A 25,072-nucleotide genomic window follows, 5' to 3' on the forward strand; every position below is an offset into this window, starting at 1 on the left:
CGCCGCGACGCTCCCGTGAGGAATTATGGGGGTTGTAGTTCTCGGGTAGAGAGTTCACGCCACAGTTCTATTTCGTGTTGATAATGAGCGGAAAGCGGCGGCAGGCGGGAGTGAAGGATGGAGGGAGTAAGAAAGGCAGGCGGGAGGTGAAGGCTGAGCTGTCCGCTGCTCTGGGGGTGCGGGCTGGGCGTGAGGAGGCCAGGAGAGCCTGGGAGAAGAGGGAGGCTGCCCAGTGTGGTGAGTGGGAACACGTGTGCCCTCCACTGTAGTCATATTCACATGGCCCCTCATTACATACAACAATGGATCACTGCTCCGTCAGTGACAGCTGGTGTGTCCAGGGACGTGGGGTTGCCCTAAAGTGTTTGCAAGCTGGACAACCCCTTTAAAGAGGGCCGGTCCTCTCCTGACATGTCTGTTTAGTAACTACTTGTATCCCCCTTGTAGTATAGCATTTCTGGAACATATATACGGATATGCCATTCCTTTATTATCCCTCCTAGAAGTTAGGAATGAATTACTAGCAGTCTGCATTGAGGCTCCAGATGGGTGTTACCAGTGGCGGGTGTGTCCCTGCGCAGCCTGCGACTATCCAATCAGTGCTGTCGGCGTCAGACTGCTGAACGACACTCAGTGGGGGAAATGTATCTAAACTGGTGTAAAGTAGAACTGGTTTAGTTGCCCATAGCAACCAGATTTCACCTTTCATTCTTCACAGCTCCTTTGGAAATGAAAGGTGGAATCTGATTGGTTGCTGTGGGCAACTAAACCAGTTCTACTTTACACTAGGTTTGATAAATCATCCCCAGTGTCTATCAGGAATAATAAAGGAATGGTACATCTTAGTCATAAGAATAGATGCTTAGGAATTATTACACGAGGAATGCATCATAGGGATTGGATAACCCCTTTAAAGGGAACCTGTCACCTGGATTTTGTGTATAGAGCTGAGGACATGGGTTGTTAGATGGCCGCTAGCACATCCGCAATACCCAGTCCCCATAGCTCTCTGTGCTTTTATTGTGGAAAAAAAACGATTTGATACATATGCAAATTACCCTGAGATGAGTCCTGTCCCCGACTCATCTCACGTACAGGACTCATCTCAGGGTAATTTGCATATGTATCAAATCGTTTTTTTGCACAATAAAAGCACACAGAGCTATGGGGACTGGGTATTGCGGATGTGCTAGCGGCCATCTAACAACCCATGTCCTCAGCTCTATACACAAAATCCCGGTGACAGGTTCCCTTTAAATAGCAGACATGACATCACAAAAAAGGGGTGTTCCTTAAGAAGAGACTATTGGCTCCTTAACTTGATAGGAGTGGTTTCAGCAACTTCAACTCTGAGTTCATAGGTAGATTTGAAAACTGCAACCTAACTCCCCCTCCCCTATTGACCTTAAAGGGATTCTGTCACCTCGTTTTCGGTTATAGAGATGCGGACATGCACAACTAGATCCGCCACTGGCATGTCCGCAATGTGCCTGTCCTATAGGGCGGTGTCCTTTTATTTTATTAAAAAAAATGATTTTAGACATATGTAAATGAGCCTGGTGAGGTGCCCAAGGGGCTGTACTAACCTTCCTGGAGCCGAGCCACGCCGCCTGTGAAGGAGCCCAGCACCGCCTGTGTCCTCCGAATCTCCTCCTTTCGTCACAGTTAGAGTGCCGTAATCTCACGATGCGCAGTTCCTTCCCTGAGGCCGATGCCAGCACAGGGAAGGAACACTATACCGGCACTGCGCATGCACGAGATTACTGTCACTCTAGTCGGCTAATTAGTCCATACCCCCTGAGCAAATGGTACCTGATAGGGGTGGGCGATATGGCCTTAAATCTATATTGCGATATAATTTTAAGCATGTGCGATATATATCGCAATATATTGTTTTCTATATTTGGGGGGGTTAAACGTTTTATATTTTTTTACTTTTTATTTAATAACTATTAGCCCCCTACTATTAGCCCCCTTAAGGGCTAGAACCCTTGTCATATTCACCCTAATAGAGCTCTATTAGGGTGAATAGGACTTGATACTCTCCCTGCTGCCCTGTGCTTTGTGCACACAACAGCAGGGAGCGGACCATGGCAGCCAGCCTCTCATGTGCCCCCCAGCCTCTCATGTGCCCCCCAGCCTCTCATGTGCCCCCCAGGCTCTCATCAGCCCCCCAGCCCCTGATCCGCCTCCCAGCCTCTCATGTGCCCCCCAGGCTCTGATCAGCCCCCCAGCCTCTCATGTGCCCCCCAGCCTCTCATGTGCCCCCAGGCTCTGATCAGCCCCCCAGCCTCTCATGTGCCCCCCAGCCTCTCATGTGCCCCCAGGCTCTGATCAGCCCCCCAGCCTCTCATGTGCCCCCCAGGCTCTGATCAGCCCCCCAGCCTCTCATGTGCCCCCAGCCTCTCATGTGCCCCCAGGCTCTGATCAGCCCCCCAGCCTCTCATGTGCCCCCCAGGCTCTGATCAGCCCCCCAGCCTCTCATGTGCCCCCCAGGCTCTGATCAGCCCCCCAGCCTCTCATGTGCCCCCCAGGCTCTGATCAGCCCCCCAGCCTCTCATGTGCCCCCCAGGCTCTGATCAGCCCCCAGCCTCTCATGTGCCCCCAGGCTCTGATCAGCCCCCCAGCCTCTCATGTATCCCCCAGCCTCTCATGTGCCCCTCAGCCTCTCCCTCTTATCAGACCCCTCTGGTAACTCAAACCCACCGCCCCTCCCTCCCTAGTATTAATCATTGGTGGCAGTGGCCACAGGGTCCCCCCCCCCCCCCATCATTGGTGGCAGTAAGCAGTTCCGATCGGAGTCCCAGCAGTGTAATGCTGGGGCTCCGATCAGTTATCATGGCAGCCGGGGCGCTACTGAAGTCCTGGCTGCCATGGTATGTTAGTGAGAAGCATTATACTCACGTGCGCCGTGGCTGCCGGGCGCTTCTTCTCATAGGTCTGTGCGGCGCATTGCTAATGCTAGAAGCATTAGCAATGCGCCGCACAGACAGAAGAAGGAGCGCCCGGCGGCCACGGCGCACGTGAGTATAATGCTTCTCACTAACATACCATGGCAGCCAGGGCTTCAGTAGCGTGACTCCTGGCTGCCATTGTAACCGATCTTCACTACCGCTCCGTGGTCATATCGCGGTCCAGCGATATGCACAAAATCCATATTGTGGCACAAATTTATATCGCATATCGCCTATATCGCCCACCTCTAGTACCTGAGATTATAAATTTGGGGTTTCATAAGCTGTAAGCCATAATCATCCAAATTATAACAAATAAAGGCTTGAAATATCTCGCTTTGCATGTAATAAGTCTATCTTGTATGCAAGTTTCACCTTTTAAAGGGAACCTGTCACCCAAAAATCGCCTATTAAGCTGTTTACAGTACCTTATAGTGCTGTATAGTCGTTTCCTGATGCACTTTTTGTTAGTTTTGCAGCATGTATGCTCAGTCAGAAATCGATGTTATATTCAGCTGCTGCCCCGTGCTTCAAGTCAGGCTTGAAGTCACGGGGGCAGCGGCCTCGGCGTCTTACATGGCCCTCTCCCCGCCCCCTGCCTCTGTGACTGACAGCCGAAATCCGATTCCGGGACCGCGCTCAACGGCCGCATGCGCAGTAAAGGGCGGCAGGAGCGCGGTCCCGGCTGCCGCGCGTACTACGCGCCGTCTTACTTTCGCCGCACTGCGCATGCGCCCGACATCCTGTATCAAACGCGCCCGCGCCCGGCATCTGGGCGCGGGCGCGTTTGATACAGGATGTCGGGCGCATGCGCAGTGCGGCGAAAGTAAGACGGCGCGTAGTACGCGCGGCAGCCGGGACCGCGCTCCTGCCGCCCTTTACTGCGCATGCGGCCGTTGAGCGCGGTCCCGGAATCGGATTTCGGCTGTCAGTCACAGAGGCAGGGGGCGGGGAGAGGGCCATGTAAGACGCCGAGGCCGCTGCCCCCGTGACTTCAAGCCTGACTTGAAGCACGGGGCAGCAGCTGAATATAACATCGATTTCTGACTGAGCATACATGCTGCAAAACTAACAAAAAGTGCATCAGGAAACGACTATACAGCACTATAAGGTACTGTAAACAGCTTAATAGGCGATTTTTGGGTGACAGGTTCCCTTTAAGTTGCATTACTGAAATAAATGAACTTTGCACGATATTCAAATTTTTCGAGTTTCACCTGTATATGTATCTCAGAGATAATATAAACTTTGGCATTCTGTTGTCATCTAGGACCCGTTGTCTTGGATTCTGTCCCGTTCCAGCATTGCGTTATCCATTCTTTCATTGAAAACTCCAAATTCCTTGATGGGTTAAAAGACGAATTACTGGCCTTGCGGTTCCATGAAAAATCAAATGATCTCTACAAATTCCAACAGGTATAAGAAGCGGCCTTTCCTCCTTGTGTCCATGAGCTATGCAGAGCAGGTTACAATTGTTTTTCCCCTGACTTGATTTTGGATTACATGACAAAGGCCTCGTTCGCATTTCAGTGAATCACGGACGTGCGCCATCGGTGTTCGCCACACGTACCTATTGACTTTATTGTGTCTGTTCACACATCAGTGGTGATCTTGGGTCAGTAAAAAAATCATGGGAGCATGTACTACTTTGGTCTGTGATGCGGGCCAAACACGCCCATTCAAGTCTATGGGCCCTTGAAAAACCACTGACACAATATGGAACATCTGTGTTCTGTCGGTGGTTTTTCACAGATAATTGGCAGAAGATTCTCTGGAAATTAATTTCCAGCTGAGCAGTGTCTGTGGAATATGGATGACACACGGAGGACAAAAAACAGACACATGGACCAAAAATGGATATGTTCACAAATAAAACAGATGGATTTTCCACGGAATGCAAATGGACACAGAAATGTGGATGAGGTCTAAATTTTTTTTATAAATTTTTTTTTTTGTGATCAGAGAATACTGCCACCACATGGCTGACCCTGGTATTACATTATTTACAGGGAACAAGGGAGCACACTAAACATCTGCTCTGGCAGTAAAGGGGTTGCGTATTAGCTTGCCACGTGTGGCGCTATGGCTCTGTGGTGGTTTCACTTCGCACAAGAGTCCTGTTTCCAACAAGTATAAGGCCTCTTGCACATGAACGATACGGATTAGGTCAAGATGCGTTCAGGAAAACCTGCACCATTTCGCAAGCAAGTTCAGTCAGTTTTGTCTGCGATTGCGTTCAGTGGTTCAGTTTTTTTTTTTTGCACAGGTTAAATGCGCATTGATTTTTTTTTTTTCACGTGGGTCATGAAAAACGGAAGGTTTACAAACAACATCTTAGCAACCATCAGTGAAAAATGCATCGCATCCGCACTTGCTTGCGGATATGATGCGTTTTTCACGCAGCCCCATTTATTTCTATAGGGCCAGGACTATGTGAAAAAACGCAAAATATAAAACATGCTGCGATTTTCACGCAACGCACAAGTGATGCGTGAAAAACAAAGCTTCTGTACACAGACCCATTGAAATGAATGGGTCCGGATTCAGTGCGGGTGCCATGTGTTTGTATCGCGCATCGAGCTTCCTTCTGTCCTCTGATTGCAAATGAGGGTCATTTAGTTCAGTTTTAATAGGACATTATTAAAATATCCTGCAAAGGAAATGTATCTATTCCTTTATCGCTTGTATGAGATAGCCTTTGCTGTATAATTACTTATATTTTTCATTTTCTCTTTTTTTTTTTTTTGTATAATAGTCTGAGGATCTGAAGAACAGGAGGGAGCCACACATCAGTGCTCTACGGTAAGTTAAGTCTTAATATATTGAAATTGTCTTTGGAATTTTGTCAGCACCTTGACATTACTACAGACAATTACGGAAAATCTCTGTGACCCTCACGTGTGGGGACAACGGGACCCTGCTGACCCTCATTCGGTAATCCCAGCTGGTCAGCAGCAGTCACATATCGGAGAGCCCAGGTGGAGAGCTGGCCTTATGTGTGCAGGGTCTTTCTGTTGTAGACATGTTTGCTCCCCACCACATCTCCTCCTATGTGTGGTCTCTGATGGTCACTTTGGATTGCAACACAAGGATCAGGAGATCCCACTTGGCCGACACGTGGGGGTCCTGGAGGTGGCATGTGCCTTGCATTTTTGATTTATGTATCCTTATTGGTCCTGTTTGGTCATGATTATGTTTCAGGGACGTGCTGTTTGTAGATTTTCGACAGTGGCTGTCAGAGGTGACGGGTGTGGAGCTGGAGACAACGGTGGACATATCATGTGCTCAGTACACCTACACAGGTATGTGGTGGACACGTGTGGCGCATGCATCAGATGGGAACATGATGCTTTAAATTACATTTTAGGTAAACTTGTTAATATGTTATGGAAATGTAATTTGTATAGTACTAGCAGATGACCCATAATGGGGTTTTCATGATTTTTTATTTTTTTTTTATTATATTTGCTCCCCCTGCCAGCAGCACCTTGGAGAAATCTGTACTCGCCTGCTTCCTGCCACTGTGTTCTGGGTCCCTGACTCTTCACTGGACATTCGATTTCTGTCTGTCAACTTCTGCACGGACAGGGTCACATATGCCACTGCAGCCAATGACTGGCCTCAGTGGGGACGTTGCCTGTCACTGCTGGGTAACCTGCTGCTTGAGGACACGTCTCCACTGAGGCCAGTCATTGACGGCAGCGGCATATGAGACCCGACCCTCTGGAAGTCAGCAGAAGGAGACCGCTAGTCCATGATGAGAGCCAAGGAGACGGAATGGAGTGACAGGGGAGTATGGATTTCTTCACTGGTACTTTTGGCTTGGGGGCAAATATAATAAGAAGAAAAAAATCCTGGGCAACCCCTTCAAAGAGGCTATCCCAGAAAACGCATTCCTAAGCAATGAATAGAGCATTTTAAAAGTGTTATTGCAATATATATGTTTATTTTTTTTATGTACATTACCTCTATCTGATAGCGCCCCCTGCTGGGTCACATGTCGCTGAAATTCTGGTCCATCTTCTCCTGCATTCAGTGGACGCATGTGTTCAGCAGTTTCCCTGCTCCCTTCCTTCTCTCATTGCCGGCATTGTTATCTCATAGTGAAGCAGCCCAGGCACCTTCCATACATTCATCCCTACTAAATTCATGCATTGCATACTTCTATTGATTCCTGGCATCTCTGGTGCTGTGTGTTAGGGACTATTTTGGGGGGGAAGGGGTTAACACGAGCTGACTGCAGTGCACTCCTGGGGTTGCAGGCGCTTGATGAGCTGCTGCCCGCCCACAGAAAGGGAAGTTCTCCAGATAATTTGAATAAGGCTTTATACACACGGCCGTTGCCTGGCTCTGCCCGCAATATGTGGGCACCGGCCGTGTGCTCCCCGCATCACGGATGCGGACCCATTCACTTAAACATGTGCTATTTATTTTTTATTTTTTTGTGGTGCGGATGGATCATGGATCCTTTTCAAGTTGAATGGGTCTGAATCAGTCTGCCGAATCCACACAAATAATGCCCGTGCATTGGGGACCGCAAATTGCGTTCCCCAATGCACGAAACAGCCGTGAGCATGAGGCCTAAACATGAGGAAAAAAGCTGCAAATTTCACTTGTTTTTTCCCTTTCATCCTCCATGACGGCATTACCATGAGAGATGACCTGCCTCCAACCAGGTAGGGACAGGAAGAATAAATTTGACCCTCGTCCGGCTCCTCCTCAGTGTCTTCCTGTCCCTTTCAGATGGGAGACAAGTTTTTTTCTCATGGCAAATTCTGTGGGACCGCGTCTGTGGAGGCAGACAGAGGCGGCTGTTTTAATTTTATGCCTTGGCCACATGAGGCAGGCAGCACCCGTTCACTAGTTGGGTACCTGGAGTTGGTGCTGGAGGGTCCGCTACATGATGGGCATCTGCTCCTTATCTCCCGCTCTGCGCGGCGGGCGGGGGATTCCATGTGGAGACCGGACACTCTAGTTCCGCCGGTCACGTGCATGCCCTCTGCCGCAATCTGATAGGTTCGGATCTAGTGGTGACATCACAGGAAGCCGCCCTGCGTTCCAGTGGTGACTTCCAGCGTACGGCCAAGCGATGATGCGTGGAGTGGCGGCGCTTATTTGGCACGCTGATGAAGGCGGAAATCGCTCTCTGATCGGATGTCTGCAGGTAAGGGAGATGTATAAGGGCGACTATGTGGTAGATAGCCGGTCAGCAGGTCTGAACTGGGGACTGACATGATGGAGACCACCCTAGGGCCGACTGTTCTAAGTGCCTGTACACATGGGGAAATGCTGCTTATATCATTTACCTAAGCTAACCCCCTTGTTACCTCTGCTTTCTCCCTGTATGCATGTAGAGCGATAAAGAGAGCGCTCAGAGAGCAAAAACAAATCCTAAACCTAGAAAATGTATGATTTGTTCTTTAAAATTACCTGAATCCTGCACAAAGAAACTTAGCAAAAAATGTACTTCTAACATGGCAAAGGATTTAGTTCCCTCTATTAGAGTAGAACTGGGAGACATAATCAGACAAGAAATGCGTTCATCCTCAACTGAAAATCCTGTATCCGTACCTGGTCCCTCTACATCTAGACGCAGGGATCCTGAAATGGCCAGCGTAGATTTTTCTTCCTCAGACTCAGAACAGGATATAGGGTTCATGCACACGACCGTATGTATTTTGCGGTCCGCAAAGATGGATCTGCAAAAAATACGGATGACGTCCGTGTGCATTCCATATTTTGCGGAACAGAACAGCTGATCCCTAATAGAACAGTACTATCCTTGTCCGTAATTTTTTTTGCAGTACGAAAATGGAATGCACACAGAGTAACTTCCGTTTTTTTTTTTTTTTTTTTTTTTTTGCGGACCCATTAAAGGGAATGGTTCGGCATATGGTCCGCAAAAAAAAAACGGACACGGAAAGAAAATACGTTCGTGTGCATTAGCCCTTAGAGTCTCAGGATTCAGACGATTCCTCTGGGTCTGATATTGAATTCAAAAGTTTTCTTTTTTTCTTCTGAAAGAATTAATTAAAGCATTTAGAGCAGGGGTGCACAACCTGCGGCCCTCAATACCATTCTATGCGGCCCCCAGCCATCTGGTAGCAGACATGTATGTCTATATCTTGTGGCTGCTCACATGAATCTTTCATGTATTGTCCTATTAGATGGGAGTACTAGAAGTGTAACTAGACATTTAGAATATATATGTTCAATATGCCATAAATATAGTATTTCACTTGGTAATACCCCTTTAAAGATTATTTTTGGCCCTTGGAATTGTTTCAGGTTGACAATGTGGCCCCCAACCAGAAAAGGTTGTGCACCCGTGATTTAGAGCGACCATGAACCTCTCGGATGAGAAGGTACAAAGATCGGTACAGGACGGAATGTTTAGTGGCCTTGGAGAAAGGAAAAAGAGAGTTTTTCCAGTTCATAAGAAAATTTATGAATTGATTAAACGGGAATAGAAGGCTCCGGATAGAAAATTATTAATTCCCAGGACAATTAAAGGGGTTTTCCCGTTGTCCGGGTTCAGAGCTAAACCCGGACATACCTCCATTTTCTCCCCAAGGCAGCCTCCCTGACTTGAGCATCAGAGCAGTTCATGCTCCGATGCTCTCCTTTGCCCTGCGCTAAATCGCATTTTTTGGAGATCCGGTGACGAACCGGGCTCTCCATGGGGCTGCCAGGAAGCCCGGTGACGTCACCGGCACTGATGGGCGGGCTTTAGCGCTGTAAAACGGCTAGGGCAGCGCTAAAGCACGCTCATTAGAGCCTGTGACGTCACCGAACACATCAGAGTGGCTGCCTGGGTGAAAATATGGGTATGTCCGGGTTCAGCTCTGAACCCGGACAACCCCTTTAAGCGTAGACTCCCTTTCAATGAGGAAGACGAAGCACTTTTAACATCCTGTCCTAAGGTAGATGTCTCCCTTTCTAAATTAGTTAAAGGAGCTAATGCCCTTCCTTTTGAGGACATGGGGTCCCTAAAAGACGCCATGAATAAAAAAGTAGATTTGTGTCTGAAAAAATCCTGGGAATCAGCAGCAGCTCTTTTTAAGCCTAATTTGGCTGCCACATTGGTCGCCAGATCTCTTAAAAGGTGGTTGCAGCAATTAGAGTCTCTTATGAAAGAAAACACTCCCTATGATTCCTTAAAGGACTCCTTCCCTCTCTTATTGAAGGCAGTAGATTTTTTTTTGTCAGATGCTACCGCAGAGTCCGTTTGGATGACAGCAAGAACTACAGCTTTATCCATGATATCTAGAAGGGCTCTGTGGTTAAAATCTTGGACGGGAGACATTAGCTAAAAAATGAAGCTATGTAGTGTCCCTTTTCACTGAAATTTAGGGTCCATTCACATGTCCGCAAAATGGGTCCGCATTCGTTCCGCAATTTTGCGGAACAGGTGCAGACCCATTCATTTTCAATGGGGCCAGAATGTGCTGTCTGCATCCGCATTTGTGGATCCGCACTTCAGCATCCGTGCTTCCGTTTCCGCAAAAAAATAGAACTTGTCCTATTCTTGTGCGCAATTGCGGACAAGATTAGGCATTTTCTATTATAGTGCCGGCGATGTGCGGTCCGCCAATTGCGAAATGCACATTGCCAGTGTCTGTGTTTTGCGGATCCGTGTGAATGGACGTGTGAATGGACCCTTAATGTTTGGTCAGGACCTGGAGAAGATTTTGGAGAAGGCGTCTGACTCAAAAAAAATAAAAAAACCTTTCCATGGGTAACACATAAAAGGAAATTTCCCTTTTGGAAGGTTAGAAAGGGAGGTTCCTTCCAGTCTAAAAGATCTGACAGACGTAAAGGTCAAAAAGTTGGAAGGGGGAGAGGTTTCTTGTTTAACCCCAAGAGCTCTGAAACCTCTAAACAAGGATGCCAGACATCAGGTGGGCGGAAGATTAAAATCCTTTGCAAAGGAATAGGAAGGAATTAGGTTACCTCGAATCCGTGGGTTCTAAATATTATATCAGTAGGCTACAATATTTCTTTCCGTCTTCCTCCACCTATAGATGTGTTCAAGGTAACCCCGATCCAGAAATCAGCCCTTCTACAAGAGAAACTGGAGGACAGCATTTTGGAGCTGTTGACTCTAAAAGCAATTGTCCCGGTACCATTTCACCAACCACAAACAGGTTATTATTCAACCTTTTTTTGGTTAAAAAAAACAAAACGGGAAATTCCATCTCATAATAAACTTGAAGAGCCTGAACAAATTCATCAGATACGAAAAATTCTAAATGGAGTCTATAAAATCTACCATAAATCTGTTAAAAGAAGGAGACTTTCTGGCTTCCCTAGATTTAAGGGACGCATATTATCATATTCCGGTATGCGAAAAGTCTGTTTCCTTCAGATAGCAGTTTTCTTGGGAGGGGCTCTTCAACATTTCCAGTTCCAGGTTCTCCCCTTCGGAATCACTTCCGCTCCAAGGGTATTTACCAAGGTCATGATAGAGGTAGTTGCTCATCTGAGAAGACTAAACATCATTGTTCCCTACCTAGACGATCTTCTAGTAGTAGGAAACTCAAAAGAATCCCTAGAAAACAACCTTTTTCGAACTTGGCAGATCCTCTATCTTAATAGGTTGTGTTATAAATTGGGAAAAATCAAACCCCTGCCCGTCTCAAAAATTTATTTTTTTAGGGGTATTACTAGACCTAACACGTCAAAAAAACTTTCTTCCCCCTCAAAAAGTCTCAGGTGTGATAGACAAGGTTTCAAAATTCCTTGTTCGTCCGTTTTGTACAGTCACAGCGGCCATGAAACTTCTAGACACTCTAACTGTCTGTATCCCAGCGGTAAAATGGGCCCAGTTCTATTCTCGAGTATTTCAGCAATGGCTACTAGAGAATTGGAACAGGAATTTAAGAAAAAATCTCCATTTCTCCATCCGTAAATTCATCTCTACTGTGGTGGCTAAACCTAGTTCACCTACAGAGAGAGGTTCCCTGGAAATAATTACGACGGATACAAGCCTGTTGGGTTGGGGGGCTCATTGCTCTCAACTCTCTTTCCAAGGTCAATGGTCCAAGGAACAAATAGTTCTATCCTACAATCGGAGAGAATTAACCGCAGTCTGGGAGGCAGTAAATGCTCTATCTCAAAACATAGAAGGAAAAGACATACAAGTGAGATCAGACAACACGACAGTAGTGGCCTATCTAAACCGGCAGGGAAGAACAAGGAGTGTAGCCCTAAATCAAGTGGAAAGGATCTTTTCTTGGGCAGAGATTCATTTGAGGTCCCTGTCTGCAGTACATTTAAAAGGCTCCCTAAACGTAAAAAGCAGGTTTTCTACGCAGGGTTCCCCTGAATTCATCAGAATGGCGTTTAAAAAAGCAGATTTTTCTCCAGATAGCAGACAGATGGGGAACTCCCCAAGTAGACCTGTTCACGTCAGCAAAGGATACAAAGCTAAAAAAGTTTTTCTCCCTCAATCCCATTGACAGAAAGATAGGGGTAGATGCACTGGCCCAAAGATGGAATTTTCATCTTGCATATGCATTTCCTCCCTTTCCACTGATTTCCAGGGTTCTAAAAAACATTAGTCAGGAAAAATCTCATGTCATCTTGATAGCCCCTTTATGGCCAAATAAATCCTGGTTTCACCTTCTGAAACTCCTCTCAGTCCAAAGACCGTGGGTGCTTCCCTGGGTGCAGGATCTATTATCTCAAGGTCCAGTGTTCCATCCCAAGATATTAGGGCTGCAGCTAACGATTATTTGAATAATCGATTAGTTGCCGATTAATTTCTACGATTAATCGATTAATCGGGAAAAACGACAAAATTACAAAACAGAGAGGTTTATATGCTCTTACTTGAAAAATTATGTTCAAAGGCCATATTAAAACAAATTGTGGACGACACTATTATGGGGGATCTGTGGCCGACACTATTATGGGGGATCTGTGGCCGACACTATTATGGGGGATCTGTGGCCGACACTATTATGGGGGATCTGTGGCCGACACTATTATGGGGGATCTGTGGACGGCGCAGTTATGGAGAGGGGGATCTGTGGATGGTGTAGTTATGGAGAGGGGGATCTGTGGATGGCGTAGTTATGAAGAGGGGGATCTGTGGGTGGCATAGTTATGAAGAGGGGGATCTGTGGGTGGCGCAGTTATGGAGAGGGGGATCTGTTGGTGGCACTGTTATGGAGAGGGGGATCTGTGGATGGCGCTGTTATGGAGAGGGGGATCTGTGGCTGGCGCTGTTATGGAGAGGGGGATCTGTGGCTGGCGCTGTTATGGAGAGGGGGATCTGTGGCTGGCGCTGTTATGGAGAGGGGGATCTGTGGCTGGCGCTGTTATGGAGAGGGGGATCTGTGGCTGGCGCTGTTATGGAGAGGGGGATCTGTGGGTGGCGCAGTTATGGAGAGGGGGATATGTGCACTGTTATGGGCATAACAGTGCACAGATCCCTTTCCTCATAACAGTGCACAGATCCCCCTTCCCATAGCAGTGCCATACACAGACCCCCCTCCCCATAGCAGTGCCATAGACAGATCCCCCTTCCCATAGCAGTGCCATACACAGACCCCCCTTCCCATAGCAGTGACATAGACAGATCCTCCCCCTCCCCATAGCAGTGACATAGACAGATCCTCCCCCCCCTCCCCATAACAGCCCCGGCCCCGATGCTTGCATCTTTATTTTACCTTTTTACAATGACGCTCCCGCTCCTGTAACAGCCAGGCAGAGCGGACGGCGGCGTAACGTCACTCAATCACGTGACGCACCTGCTCCGCCCACTTCATGAATGAAGGAGGCGGAGCAGGCGTGTCACGTGAGTGAGTGACGTTACGCCGCCGTCCGCTCTGCCTGGCTGTTACAGGAGCGGGAGCGTCATTGTAAAAAGGTAAAATAAAGATGCAGCGACCGCCCGCCCGCCCGAATAGCAACGAATCGGCGATTATTCGATAACTGGATTCGTCGACAACGAATCCAGTTATCGAATATAATCGATTACATCGATTAATCGTTGCAGCCCTACAAGATATAGAGTTTACATCTAGCTGCATAGAACCTGAAAGGGTGACATTAAAATCCAAAGGCCTGTCTGATGCTATAATTATTACCATGGCAGCCTGAAGAAAGGAGGTAACCTCAAAAATGTAGAAGTACTTGGGTTGGACGGCACTCCTCTAGAGTCCTTTTTTGTACGGTGCTCAGTGGTAATTTGAGACAATATATAGTAAAAGAGACCACGGCACTCGTTTTTCGTATATATGAAAAAATATTTTTATATTTTCATTATTTTCATTCCATGATATTTATATCTTATTTCATAATTTCATTATTCATAATTTCATTGTTTGTAAGCATCCAGGAATGCATAGACTTGGCCAACGTTTAACGTTTCGGTCCTTGTATGGGACCTTGATCACGGCCTTTGTCCGGGCTGCATGTTGCCTGTATTCTAAAGTTTGGAAGAGATTTTGTTACTGGCGTATTCAATCAAAAAATTCTGCACAAATGTATTCTATTCAGACAGTACTAGGGTTCGAAAAAGGGTTACGTCCGAATGCCCTGAGAGTTCATGTGTCCGCATTAAGCTCAGTTTTGGATTTAAAAAAATTGCGGACCACCCATGGATCATCCGTTTTCTCAAAGGAGCCGATAGGTTGAGGCCTTCCCTAAGACCAATTGTATCTCTTTGGGATCTTATCCTAGACTTGTCAGGATTGAACGTTTCTCCCTTTGAACCACTGTCTGAGGCGTCTCTAAGATATCTCTGTCAAGACATTATTTTTAGTGGCCATTACTTCTGCGCGCAGAGTAGGTGAGATTCAGGCTCTAACAATAGTTGAACCTTTCTTCACGGTTTTTCCAGACAGAATAGTGTTCAGACTGGATGAAACTTTCTTACCTAAGGTTGTATCCAATTTTCACAGGCAGGAAGAGATTATCGTTCCCTTGTTTTTTACAGATCCAAAATCAGAAGGAGAAATCAGATTTCATAAATTGGATGTGGGTAGGGCCATTCTGATCTATCTAGAAGCTACTAAATCCTTTAGAAAATCAAACTACTTCTTTGTGCAGTTTCTAGGGCCAAATAAAGGTCATAAAGCTACAAAAAGCTCCCTGTCTAGGTGGATAAAATTGCAATCTCCAAAGCTTACAAATTGTCAGGAGTGGTTCCACCAAAAACTCTGAGAGCCCACTCTACGAGGTCAGTGTCAACATCTTGGGCTGAAAAAGCAAATGCATCTATAGAGCAGATCTGCAAAGCGGCTACGTGGACAAGTCCACACACATTTATCAAACATTAGTTGACTAATGCCACTGATGCCAATCAAGACCTGGCCTTTGGTAGGAAAGTTTTGCAGACTGTAGTCCCTCCCTAAAATGTTATAATCTGGTATATTTCATGGTAATGCCATCATGGAGGAGGAAAGGGAAAAACCATATTACTTACCGGAATAAAAATTGTTGTAGACATGTATAGGATGTGTTTGGATGACAAAGACTCTCTAGTCGGTCCAGAAAGACACTGAGGAGGAGCCGGAGGAGCAGGGTGGATAAAAATCAATGATTAAAAAAATAAATAACAGATTTTTTTTTTTTATTTAAATCTGATTTTTTTTTTTATATAAAAGGCTTTTTGAGGAAAATATATTACCATCCAAAGGTTATTCCATTATGAAATAAAGATTATTTTTTTAATTATGTAGAATAAGGCTGTATATGTTTAATTTTTTGGGTAAATAAATTCCATTAATCCATTCACAATGTCATGCTCTTCCAGAGGTTTTTGTAAGATTATTGGGCAGTTTCTCTGCCTACAAGATATCATCACAGATGCTTGGTTTAGGCTACTTTCATACTCTTGTTTGGTGCGGATCCGTACAGATAATACAAACGTCTGCATCCGTTCAGAACGGATCCGTTTGTATTATCTTTAACATATCCGTCTTGAACACCATTGAAAGTCAATGGAGGACGGATCCGTTTTCTATTGTGCCAGATTGTGTCATAGAAAACGGATCCGTCCCCTTTGACTTACATTGTGTGCCAGGACGAATCCGTTTGACTCAGCTTCATCAGACGGACACCAAAACGCTGCGGAGACGGAACGGAGGCAAACTGATGCATTCTAAGAGAATCCTTTTGCATTCAGAATGCATTGGGGCTAAACTGATCCGTTTTGGACGGCTTGTGAGAGCCCTGAAACGGATCTCACAAACGGAAAGCCAAAATGCTAGTGCGAAAGTAGCCTCACTTTTGCAGTTCTCAAAACTGAATTTGACTCAGCAGAGATCACATGCCTCTTCTTCGCAGCAGAAATGTTATAACATGAACAGAGTTGAGAAAAAGACCTTAATCCTAACTTCTACAAACCTATGAATACAGAATCAACCTAATCAAACTAATATGAAAAAAAAATCTTCATTCACTTGCATATTATAAGTTATACCAGAAAGAATTAGTCTTTATGTAGAAAACTATGATTTAAATCAGGCCTTACTGACTAGTGATTTAAATCGTGATTTAAATCAGTTTGATTTAAATCAAATCCACCCTGCGGAGGAGGGTCAAATCTTTTCTTCCTGTCCCGACCTGGTTGGAGGTAGGTCATCTCTCATGGTAATGCCGTCATGGAGGATTCATGAAAAGGAAATTACCGGTAAGTAATATGGTTTTTGCATTGATGTAGTTGATGATGTGCATTACTCCAGACATTTTTATATTTTTTTCAATTTGTGGGCTAACCTCTTTATTAACCAAGACGGTACATGTTAAGTCATCGACCTTCTGTGGCATATTTTGTGTATTCTATAAGAAAACCCTTGTATTAAATGTTGTGTCCCTGTCCCCCTGCACAGACACACTGCTGTGCCATGACGATGAACTGGAAGGGAGGAGATTTGCTTTCATCTTGTATCTGGTTCCTGAGTGGTCTGAGGCAGATGGGGGCACACTGGACCTGTACAGCACCGACGGTACGTTTCCCCTTCTCTTTTAGTTCTGTGGGGCTGTGGCCTATGATCTTGTACCATTAGTGTAATGGACAAAAAAATAAAAATAAACACATAAAAACACTAAAAGGGGTTGTGTCACTTCAGCATTTAGCATTTATTAAAGGGAACCTGTCATCACCTTTATGCTGCCCATACTAACGGCGGTATAAAGTAGAGACAGGCGAGTTGATTTCGCTGGTCTGTCATTTATAAGTAAAAAGTAAGTGGTTGCCGAGAACCAACATCACAATCCTTGCAGACTGGGCCTGGAAAAGAGTCCCGGCCTCCTGAGAAGAGTCCTGGTTATTCATGACTTCCTGCTCTCCCGCCACCTGCTGATGACTGACCGGCTTCTACCTAGTTTTCTCCCTTTCTCTCTAGGAGAGAACTGCCAATCATCAGCAGATGGGCCGGAGAGCAGGAGATTAGGAATAACCAGGACTCTTCTCAGGTAGATTTGACTCTTTTTCAAGGTCTGGGTTGTAATGATTATGATGCAGGTTCTCAGCAACCACTGACTTTTAGCTCATGAGTGACACATTGGTGACATTAGCATTTCTGTCACTATTTTATGCTTGTCTCAGTGAGGTCAGCATAAAGTTGATGACAGGTTCCCTTTAAGTAGAGAAAGTTAATACAAGGCACTTATTAATGTATTGTGATTGTCCATTTTGCCTCCTTTGCTGGCTTGATTCATTTTTCCATCATATTATACACGGCTCGTTTCCATGGTTACAACCACCCTGTAATCCATGAGCGATGACCATGCTTGCACACTATAGGAAAAAGCACTATCCTATGCGCACTCACAGTCCAGGCCACCAGAGAGGCCGGAACATTTTCCTATAGGGTGCAAGCACGACCACCACTGATGGATTATAGGGTGGTCATAACCATGGAAACAAGCAGTGTATAATATGATGGAAAAATGAATCATGCCAGCAAAGCAAGCAATATGGACAATCACAATACATTAGTAAGTGCCTTGTATTAACTTTCTCTACATGATAAATGCCACTTGCTGAAGTGAGAGAACCTCTTTAACAAAGAGTGCGTGCACTAAGGCTGGATTCACACAAGCAGTTTTTGTGGTGATTTTTGATCTCATTACAGGAAAGGTGCATGATTCACAAAATGATACAGCTTATTCTAAGTTCTTTCCAAAAGGGCCTAAGGCTACTTTCACACTAGCGTTCGGGTGTCCGCTTGTGAGCTCCGTTTGAAGGCTCTCACAAGCGGCCCCGAACGCATCCGTCCAGCCCTAATGCATTCTGAGTGGACGCGGATCCGCTCAGAATGCATCAGTCTGGCAGCGTTCAGCCTCCGCTCAGCAGGCGGACACCTGAACGCTGCTTGCAGCGTTCGGGTGTCCGCCTGGCCGTGCGGAGGCAAGCCGATCCGTCCAGACTTACAATGTAAGTCAATGGGGACGGATCCGTTTGAAGATGACACAATATGGCTCAATCTTCAAACGGATCCGTCCCCCATTGACTTTCAATGTAAAGTCTGGACGGATCCGTCTGAGGCTACTTTCACACTTAGAATTTTTTTAACAATATAATGCAGACGGATCCGCTCTGAACGCAAGTGTGAAAGTAGCCTAATTTCCTCCCTAACCCACCGTGCCAGAAGGCCTTGCAAGGTCTATGTAGGGCGACCAATCTGTGTCCTGATATTCGCCTTGGCCAGAGTTTCTTAACCTCCCAAATGAAATAAATTACATCAAAGTCCCCCCCCCTTCATGGCTATGATCATACCTTGTGCTGCACATTAAAAGCACAGCGATAGTAAAATGCAAGTACCCCGTAGAGTCATAGATTGTTGCCCCAGCAATACTCATGCCATAGGTCGAGAAACTAGGATACGACAAAAGCATCCCCAAAACTCAGTGGGAGGGGAGCAAAGGTTGCACAACATTTTTTTTTATTATTTTTTTGGGAGGAGTAAAAATGCTCTTTTCTGGCCATAACTTTTTTGCTTTTCTGTCAATGTTGCCATATAAGGGCTTGCTGTCTGCAGGGCATATGTTATTTTTCAGTGACACCATTTTGTGGTAGATGCAACTTTATTAACTTTTATTACCTTTTTTGGGGTGATAGCTGGGAAAAAATTCCCATTCACTGTGTGGCATAACTAGCGTGTTACTGTTATTCTGTGGGTTAGTACGATTAAGGGGATACTGCATATGTATCGTTTTATGCGGGGGGGTTTTACTACTTTTACACAATAATAATTTGTCTTATGTCTCTGCATTCCAAGAACCAGAACACTTTAATTTTAATGCTTTCGCAGCTGTATGACAGTGTTTTTTTATGCAGGGTCGTTATGCGGGGTCGAGATGTAGTTTTCATTGGCACCATTTTTTGGGGCGGGGCGGGGGGGGGGGGGGGTGTACATGGGACTTATTAACATTTCTTTTTTGGGACAGGAGTGAATAGAAAGAGTTGCGGCAAGGAGGGTGTAATAGGACATGTGTGTTTTTTTTGGCGCCTTTACTAAATAAATACATATTTTATAGTAAAAATATTTAATTTTAAACTTTAACTTTATTTTTAAAAAAAATTGTCCCACTAAGAGACGTTGCTTTTATAATTCACTAGTATACCTTGTATACCAGTGCATTATAGCCTATCACTGTTACCAGTGACAGGCTATTTATTAGGCTGTGTCTGTAGCACAGGCTTATAGACAGCCATGTCAGAGCTATAGGCCTTTGTTAGGCCACCGGCTGCCATGGCGCCACATTTGCGGGGAGCTGATGGTGTCCCTCTAACTGCCTAGATGCTGCAGGCGCTAACATCTAGGGAATTAAGCATCTTCATCGGAGTCATCTCCAATACTGGCCGTTACAGTGGGAGCCCAGCTTCAGTCAGTGCCGGGTTCCACCGGTGATCCGGAGCAATGCATCAGCGCGACCTGTGAGTCCTGTTCACCTCGTGCTGGATTAATGGTGCGAGCAGCAGGGGCTGAACAGACTAGATAGGCAGTGTGAACACAGCACCCCAGACCAAAGAAAGCCTCATGCGTAGAAATACGCATGATATTTGAGAGAGTAAAATTGCTGGTATAGGTGTTATTGCGAGTGGGGGGTAACCCAATTCCCCCTTTAGGCCATCATAAAAGATATCTCATTAGGACACTGCACAAAAAAAAGTCCTGATGAATACACATTGACATAATTAATAGTAATACTGTCTTGAAGTTCAGCCCATCCATCTAATCAGAGTTACAAACATCCCCCAATGCTGCGCCAAACCAGAGGTCCTAGGCAAATTACAGATGGACACGCTCAAAAATTAGGTGCATGCAAATATACTTTCTGTTGGTGGAATCCACCCCAGTGATTGCAGCCACCCCAGGGTCACCACTCCTGAGCACTTCTGTACCTCTGAGCTTCAAATTACTATGCCTGGCCACCTAAACATGTTAGGCTCTGGGCGTGCATGGAAATGTTAACTGCATGGTAAGTACCTTACAATAGGGAACTTTGATGATTGTCGAGTTGAACGTACTGATGAGTACATCATGAATACTCTTCTCTTTTGTCATATAATTTTCCAGACAGGACACAACCTGGATCTATTGTGAAGTCTCTTGTCCCATCTTGGAATACATTGGTTTTCTTTGAGGTTTCTCCAGTTTCTTTCCATCAGGTAGGAAATCCAGGATGTCCTAGATCAAAAATGTGTAGGTTATTTCTTTTTGCTATCAGTCTTAAAGGGGGGTGATCTGCTTTCTGGCTTCTCGTCCCCCTCCTAAGGTCTAATTTGATGGTTCTGTTTCATTGATTGATGCAGCTCAGTTGAGACCAGGACAAGCCTCCAGAGGTCTTGATGTACATTTTGTGCTTCAGTCCACATTTTTGGCTTGTTCTCGTAGCTGAACATTTTCAGTTTGGGGTTGGCTGCAGAATTTTTTTGAGCATGTGCCAAGTTCACCCCAATGTTTTTGCAGGTTTCCGAAGTCTTATCGGAGGAGAAATGTCGTCTGTCAGTCAGTGGATGGTTTCATGGTCCCTCCTTGGAGCGGCCCCCACGGTGTCTGGACCCTGCACCTATTCGCAACCCCCACATCCCACATGATGTAAGATTGGGAAGTTGCTTTGGCGCCAGATTATATCTTTTTTTATATAGTGTATATATACATATCTTTTTCTTTATTTTCTACAGCATGAGATCCTCTATGAATGGATAAATCCAGCATACATGTCATTTGAATATCAATCGCAGATTCAAGATGAATTTGAAGACTCATCCGAAATTCTTTTGAAAGATTTTCTCAAGGTTTCCCTTACCATTGTTTGTCCAGGGAAAAAAGTGGAAATGCTAATTTTTGCCTTGAGACGTCCAATCTCCTACTATCCAGGAGCTACCATACCTGGGGCCCAGTGATGTAAAGATAATAGGTGTTTTCGCCTAGCTGCCTTCTCCATGTCCTGACACACTGAGCACCTGCACACAGTGATACCATTGGCCACCTATCTAGCTGCAGCTCCCTGTGCTATACACTATAGAACCAGCAGAGGGAGTATTGCCCTTCAAATAGCTGACACTATGCTGTGCAGGTGTTGGGTGGCATGAAGCAACAAGGAGAATCCCTGAAAGATTCACATTTTAAGGCCCCCTGGAAGCATAGAATTTCAGATTTAGGGACAAAACTATATATTCTTGTCTGATTTTTCAGGAGGAGAAGTTCAGAGCTGTGTGTGAAGCTTTGGAGACCCGCCACATTGATTGGGAGCTGCTGGGTCCACCCAACAGAAGGTGAAGATATGGATTATTGAAATCTGGTTGTTACTGATTTGTACTTTACTTACATTATCTGTCATTTAGATGCTATAAGAGGGCAAAAGGACAATTACCTGATGCATTATCCTCCTGCATGGACCTTCTGCGATCTGAGGCCTTCTTCCTGTTGCTCTCCAACCTTACTGGTCTCAAACTGCATTTCTTGGCTCCAGACAATGAAGATTCTGATGAAGGTGAAGGTTCCTCTGGACAGAACGCAAGGACCTTATCGCAAGGAGATGGGGTGGAACAGACTGGTCCTGCTGCGCATTCAGAAGGTGAGTATAGAAGGACTACTTACCTTGCCAGGACTGCAATGTAATTGAACCCCATCCTTATGGTTCATCCCATACATCTGCTTTACCCGGCCAAGTTTCCTTGGCAAACAAGCTCCCACCCACACGATATTATGCATAGAGGTGCTGCATGAGGTCAGTTGTAGTCGTCCCCCCCCTTCTACTGGCCATACTGGCCACCGCTGGTTCTCAAAGGTAGTTTTCAAAATCCCTGCTTGATCTAGACGAAAACCAGTCCTAATCATATCTGACATAGGTAAATGGCTTGTTACATGCATCATGTCTCGGGTAGAAAAGATCTGGATGGGTTTATGTGTGTATATAATATATTAATATTATATAACGTATTTCTTTTTCCCTCTTCTTATCTGTATATTTCTCTGTTAAAGGAGACAATGTCCCTACATACACTGGCGAGCTGAGACACTGGGAGCATGGACACTATACCATGATACATGACCAAGATCCCGAGCGCCAGGACTTTGCACTAGACCTACTGTTGTTTTGCGGATGTGAAGGTCAGTATTTCACCTACGGTAGTTGCAGTGGTTATGGTAACCCCGGCTCTACACCACAACTTCTTCATTTATTCCTTAACAGGGAAAAAGTTGCAATCCACCTTGCAGCTATAGGACATTTTCATTGCACTGATCTCTGATGATAGATTACAGGTCACCAGTCTAGTGCTTGCATGTTGCATCTGCAGAACCGTATTCACACCTTTTTATTTTCTACTCCAGACTGGGAGGCAGAGTATGGAGGATTCACTTCCTACATTGCCAAGGAGGAAGATGAAGAGGTAAATATTACATTAGAAGGAAATTACATGGGGGTTTAAATCTGGATTAAAGGGGTTGTGCCACCATCAAATGTTATTTTAAATGGGTTTTCGGAGACTTTAAAGCAGGCATCTCAAACTGCGGCCCTCCAGCTGTTGCAAAACTACAACTCCCAGCATGCCCGGACAGCCTACAGGTATCAGCCTACAGCAGGGCATTGTGGGAGTTGTAGTTTTACAACAGCTGGAGGGCCGCAGTTTGAGATGCCTGCTTTAAAGGGAACCTGTCATCAACTTTATGCTGACCTCACTGAGGGCGGCATAAATTAGTGACAGAAATGCTGAGCTAAAAGTCAGTGGTTGCTGAGAACCAGCATCATAATCATTGCAGCCCAGGCCTTGAAAAGAGTCAAATCTACCTGAGAAGAGTCCTGGTTATTCCTAATCTCCTGCTTTCTCACCCATCTGCTGATGATTGGCAGTTCTCTCCTAGAGAGAAAGGGAGAAAACTCGGTAGAAGCCGGTCAGTCATCAGCAGGAGAGCAGGAATTCATGAATAACCAGGACTCTTCTCAGGAGGCCGGGACTCTCTTCCAGGCCCAGTCTGCAATGACTGTGATGATGGTTCTCGGCAACCACTTACTTTTTACTTATAAATGACAGACCGCTGAAATCATCTCACCTGTCTCTACTTTATTCTGCCGTTAGTATGGGCAGCATAAAGATGATGACAGGTTCCCTTTAACACTGATGACCTACAGTATTCTCTGCATAGGTCATCATTATCTGATCGGTAGGGGTCTGACACCTGGGACCTCCGTTGATCCGATGTTTTAGAAGGCACTGGGGCTTGCAGTAGCGCCACGGTTTTCTGCAGCTTTTCCTAGGCCATGTGATTACACATTTATAGGTCATATGGCCTAGACACAGCTCAGCCCCATTGAAGTGAATGGTGCTGAGCGCAATACCAAGCACCGCTATACTATGTACGGCGCTGTGCTTGGTGAGCATGGAGAAGGCTGCAACGGAGCGCCAGTGCCTTCTCAAACAGCTGATCGGCGGGGGTCCCGAGTGTCAGACTGCCACCGATCAGATACTGATGACCTATCCGAGTATTGAAGTCTCGGAAAAACCCTTTAATATAATCCTGCGTTAAAAAACAGTTACTTTTGTAACTTACTTTCTGTTCCAAAACAGCACCAGTTATGAGAGATTCTTTTCTTTATTTCATCACAATGGCGCTCCCTAGTGTTTAATTCGTATGATAACATGCACGTCCATCTACTGAGGTGGTCGCACATGCTCAGTTCCATCCTCCAACTGCCACCATCCAGATCTACTGTTAGAAGCTGTGAACGTTACAGGGAGAGGCTGCAGCAGGAAGGATATGCTCCCTGAGATGCCATCTTGAATTAAATCTAGCCGAACAATTGGAGTAATGAAGGGGGAGATCTCTGGATTTGGTAGAGCAGTACAGGGCTGGTTCTAGCTTTGTTAGAAAGAGACTGTCATGTGCTATATAATATCTGAATTAAAAATGTTTACATCAATCGTCAAACATTTTCTTGGCATCCAATCAATTCTACTACTAAGTCCCTGTCTATTCTCAGCTCCTCACAGTCTATCCAGAGAACAACTGCCTGGCTTTGGTTTACAGAGACAAAGAAACAATGAAATTTGTGAAACACATCAACCATAAGAGTCTACAGAGAGACGCCAACCGCAGAGGATTCTGGGACTTTGCTTTTGTGTACTATGAATGACCAGTGGAGTTTTTGTACCTCCAGCACATCAAAGTGTAACTGACTGTATACTTGTAATCATCTCTTTTATGAGGCTTTAATGACGTTGACAAGTGGAGGGAACTAGGTGTCTGATCGCTCTATGCCTCGAAGCAACAAGTGCCGCAGCAAAATATGGACATGTTTCCTGTCTTATATGGTCTCTGCTCCATGTAAATATGGGATATGGGTTTCCCGAATGAAATATTGTGTACTATTAAATGTGTTTATAGAAAGAAAATTGGGTCTTGGGAAATAAGAGCGTTTGCCTAATGTGAGAGCGCTGAATCCTAACCACTAGACCACCAGGGAAGCTGTATTGTTGCCGTGTGTGAATGGGATATTAAAAAAATCTATTTTGATAACTCTGCAGTGGTGGGTCCAGAGATCAGACATTTATCACCTAGTGTCTGCATAGGTGATAAATATCAGTTAGGGCATAATCCCTTTAAAGGGGTTGTCTGCCGTTGGCAAGTGGCATTTATCATGTAGAGAAA

At 45.5% G+C, this 25,072-nt stretch overlaps 1 protein-coding gene across 1 annotated transcript; it reads left to right on the forward strand.

The window, feature by feature from the left end:
* The first annotated feature begins 39 nt into the window (after positions 1 to 39).
* OGFOD1 (2-oxoglutarate and iron dependent oxygenase domain containing 1) lies at positions 40 to 25,072 on the forward strand. The gene is made up of 13 exons (XM_044270014.1): positions 40 to 237; positions 4,225 to 4,370; positions 5,710 to 5,756; positions 6,156 to 6,256; positions 16,799 to 16,915; positions 20,495 to 20,586; positions 20,888 to 21,016; positions 21,103 to 21,216; positions 21,617 to 21,696; positions 21,766 to 21,998; positions 22,406 to 22,534; positions 22,757 to 22,815; positions 24,405 to 25,072. The coding sequence occupies exons 1-13, from the start codon at positions 84 to 86 to the stop codon at positions 24,555 to 24,557; spliced, it is 1,554 nt and encodes a 517-aa protein (XP_044125949.1). The 5' UTR covers positions 40 to 83; the 3' UTR covers positions 24,558 to 25,072.

Source organism: Bufo gargarizans, chromosome 10 (assembly GCF_014858855.1).
Source record: "Bufo gargarizans isolate SCDJY-AF-19 chromosome 10, ASM1485885v1, whole genome shotgun sequence".
Taxonomy (NCBI): Eukaryota; Metazoa; Chordata; class Amphibia; order Anura; family Bufonidae; genus Bufo; species Bufo gargarizans.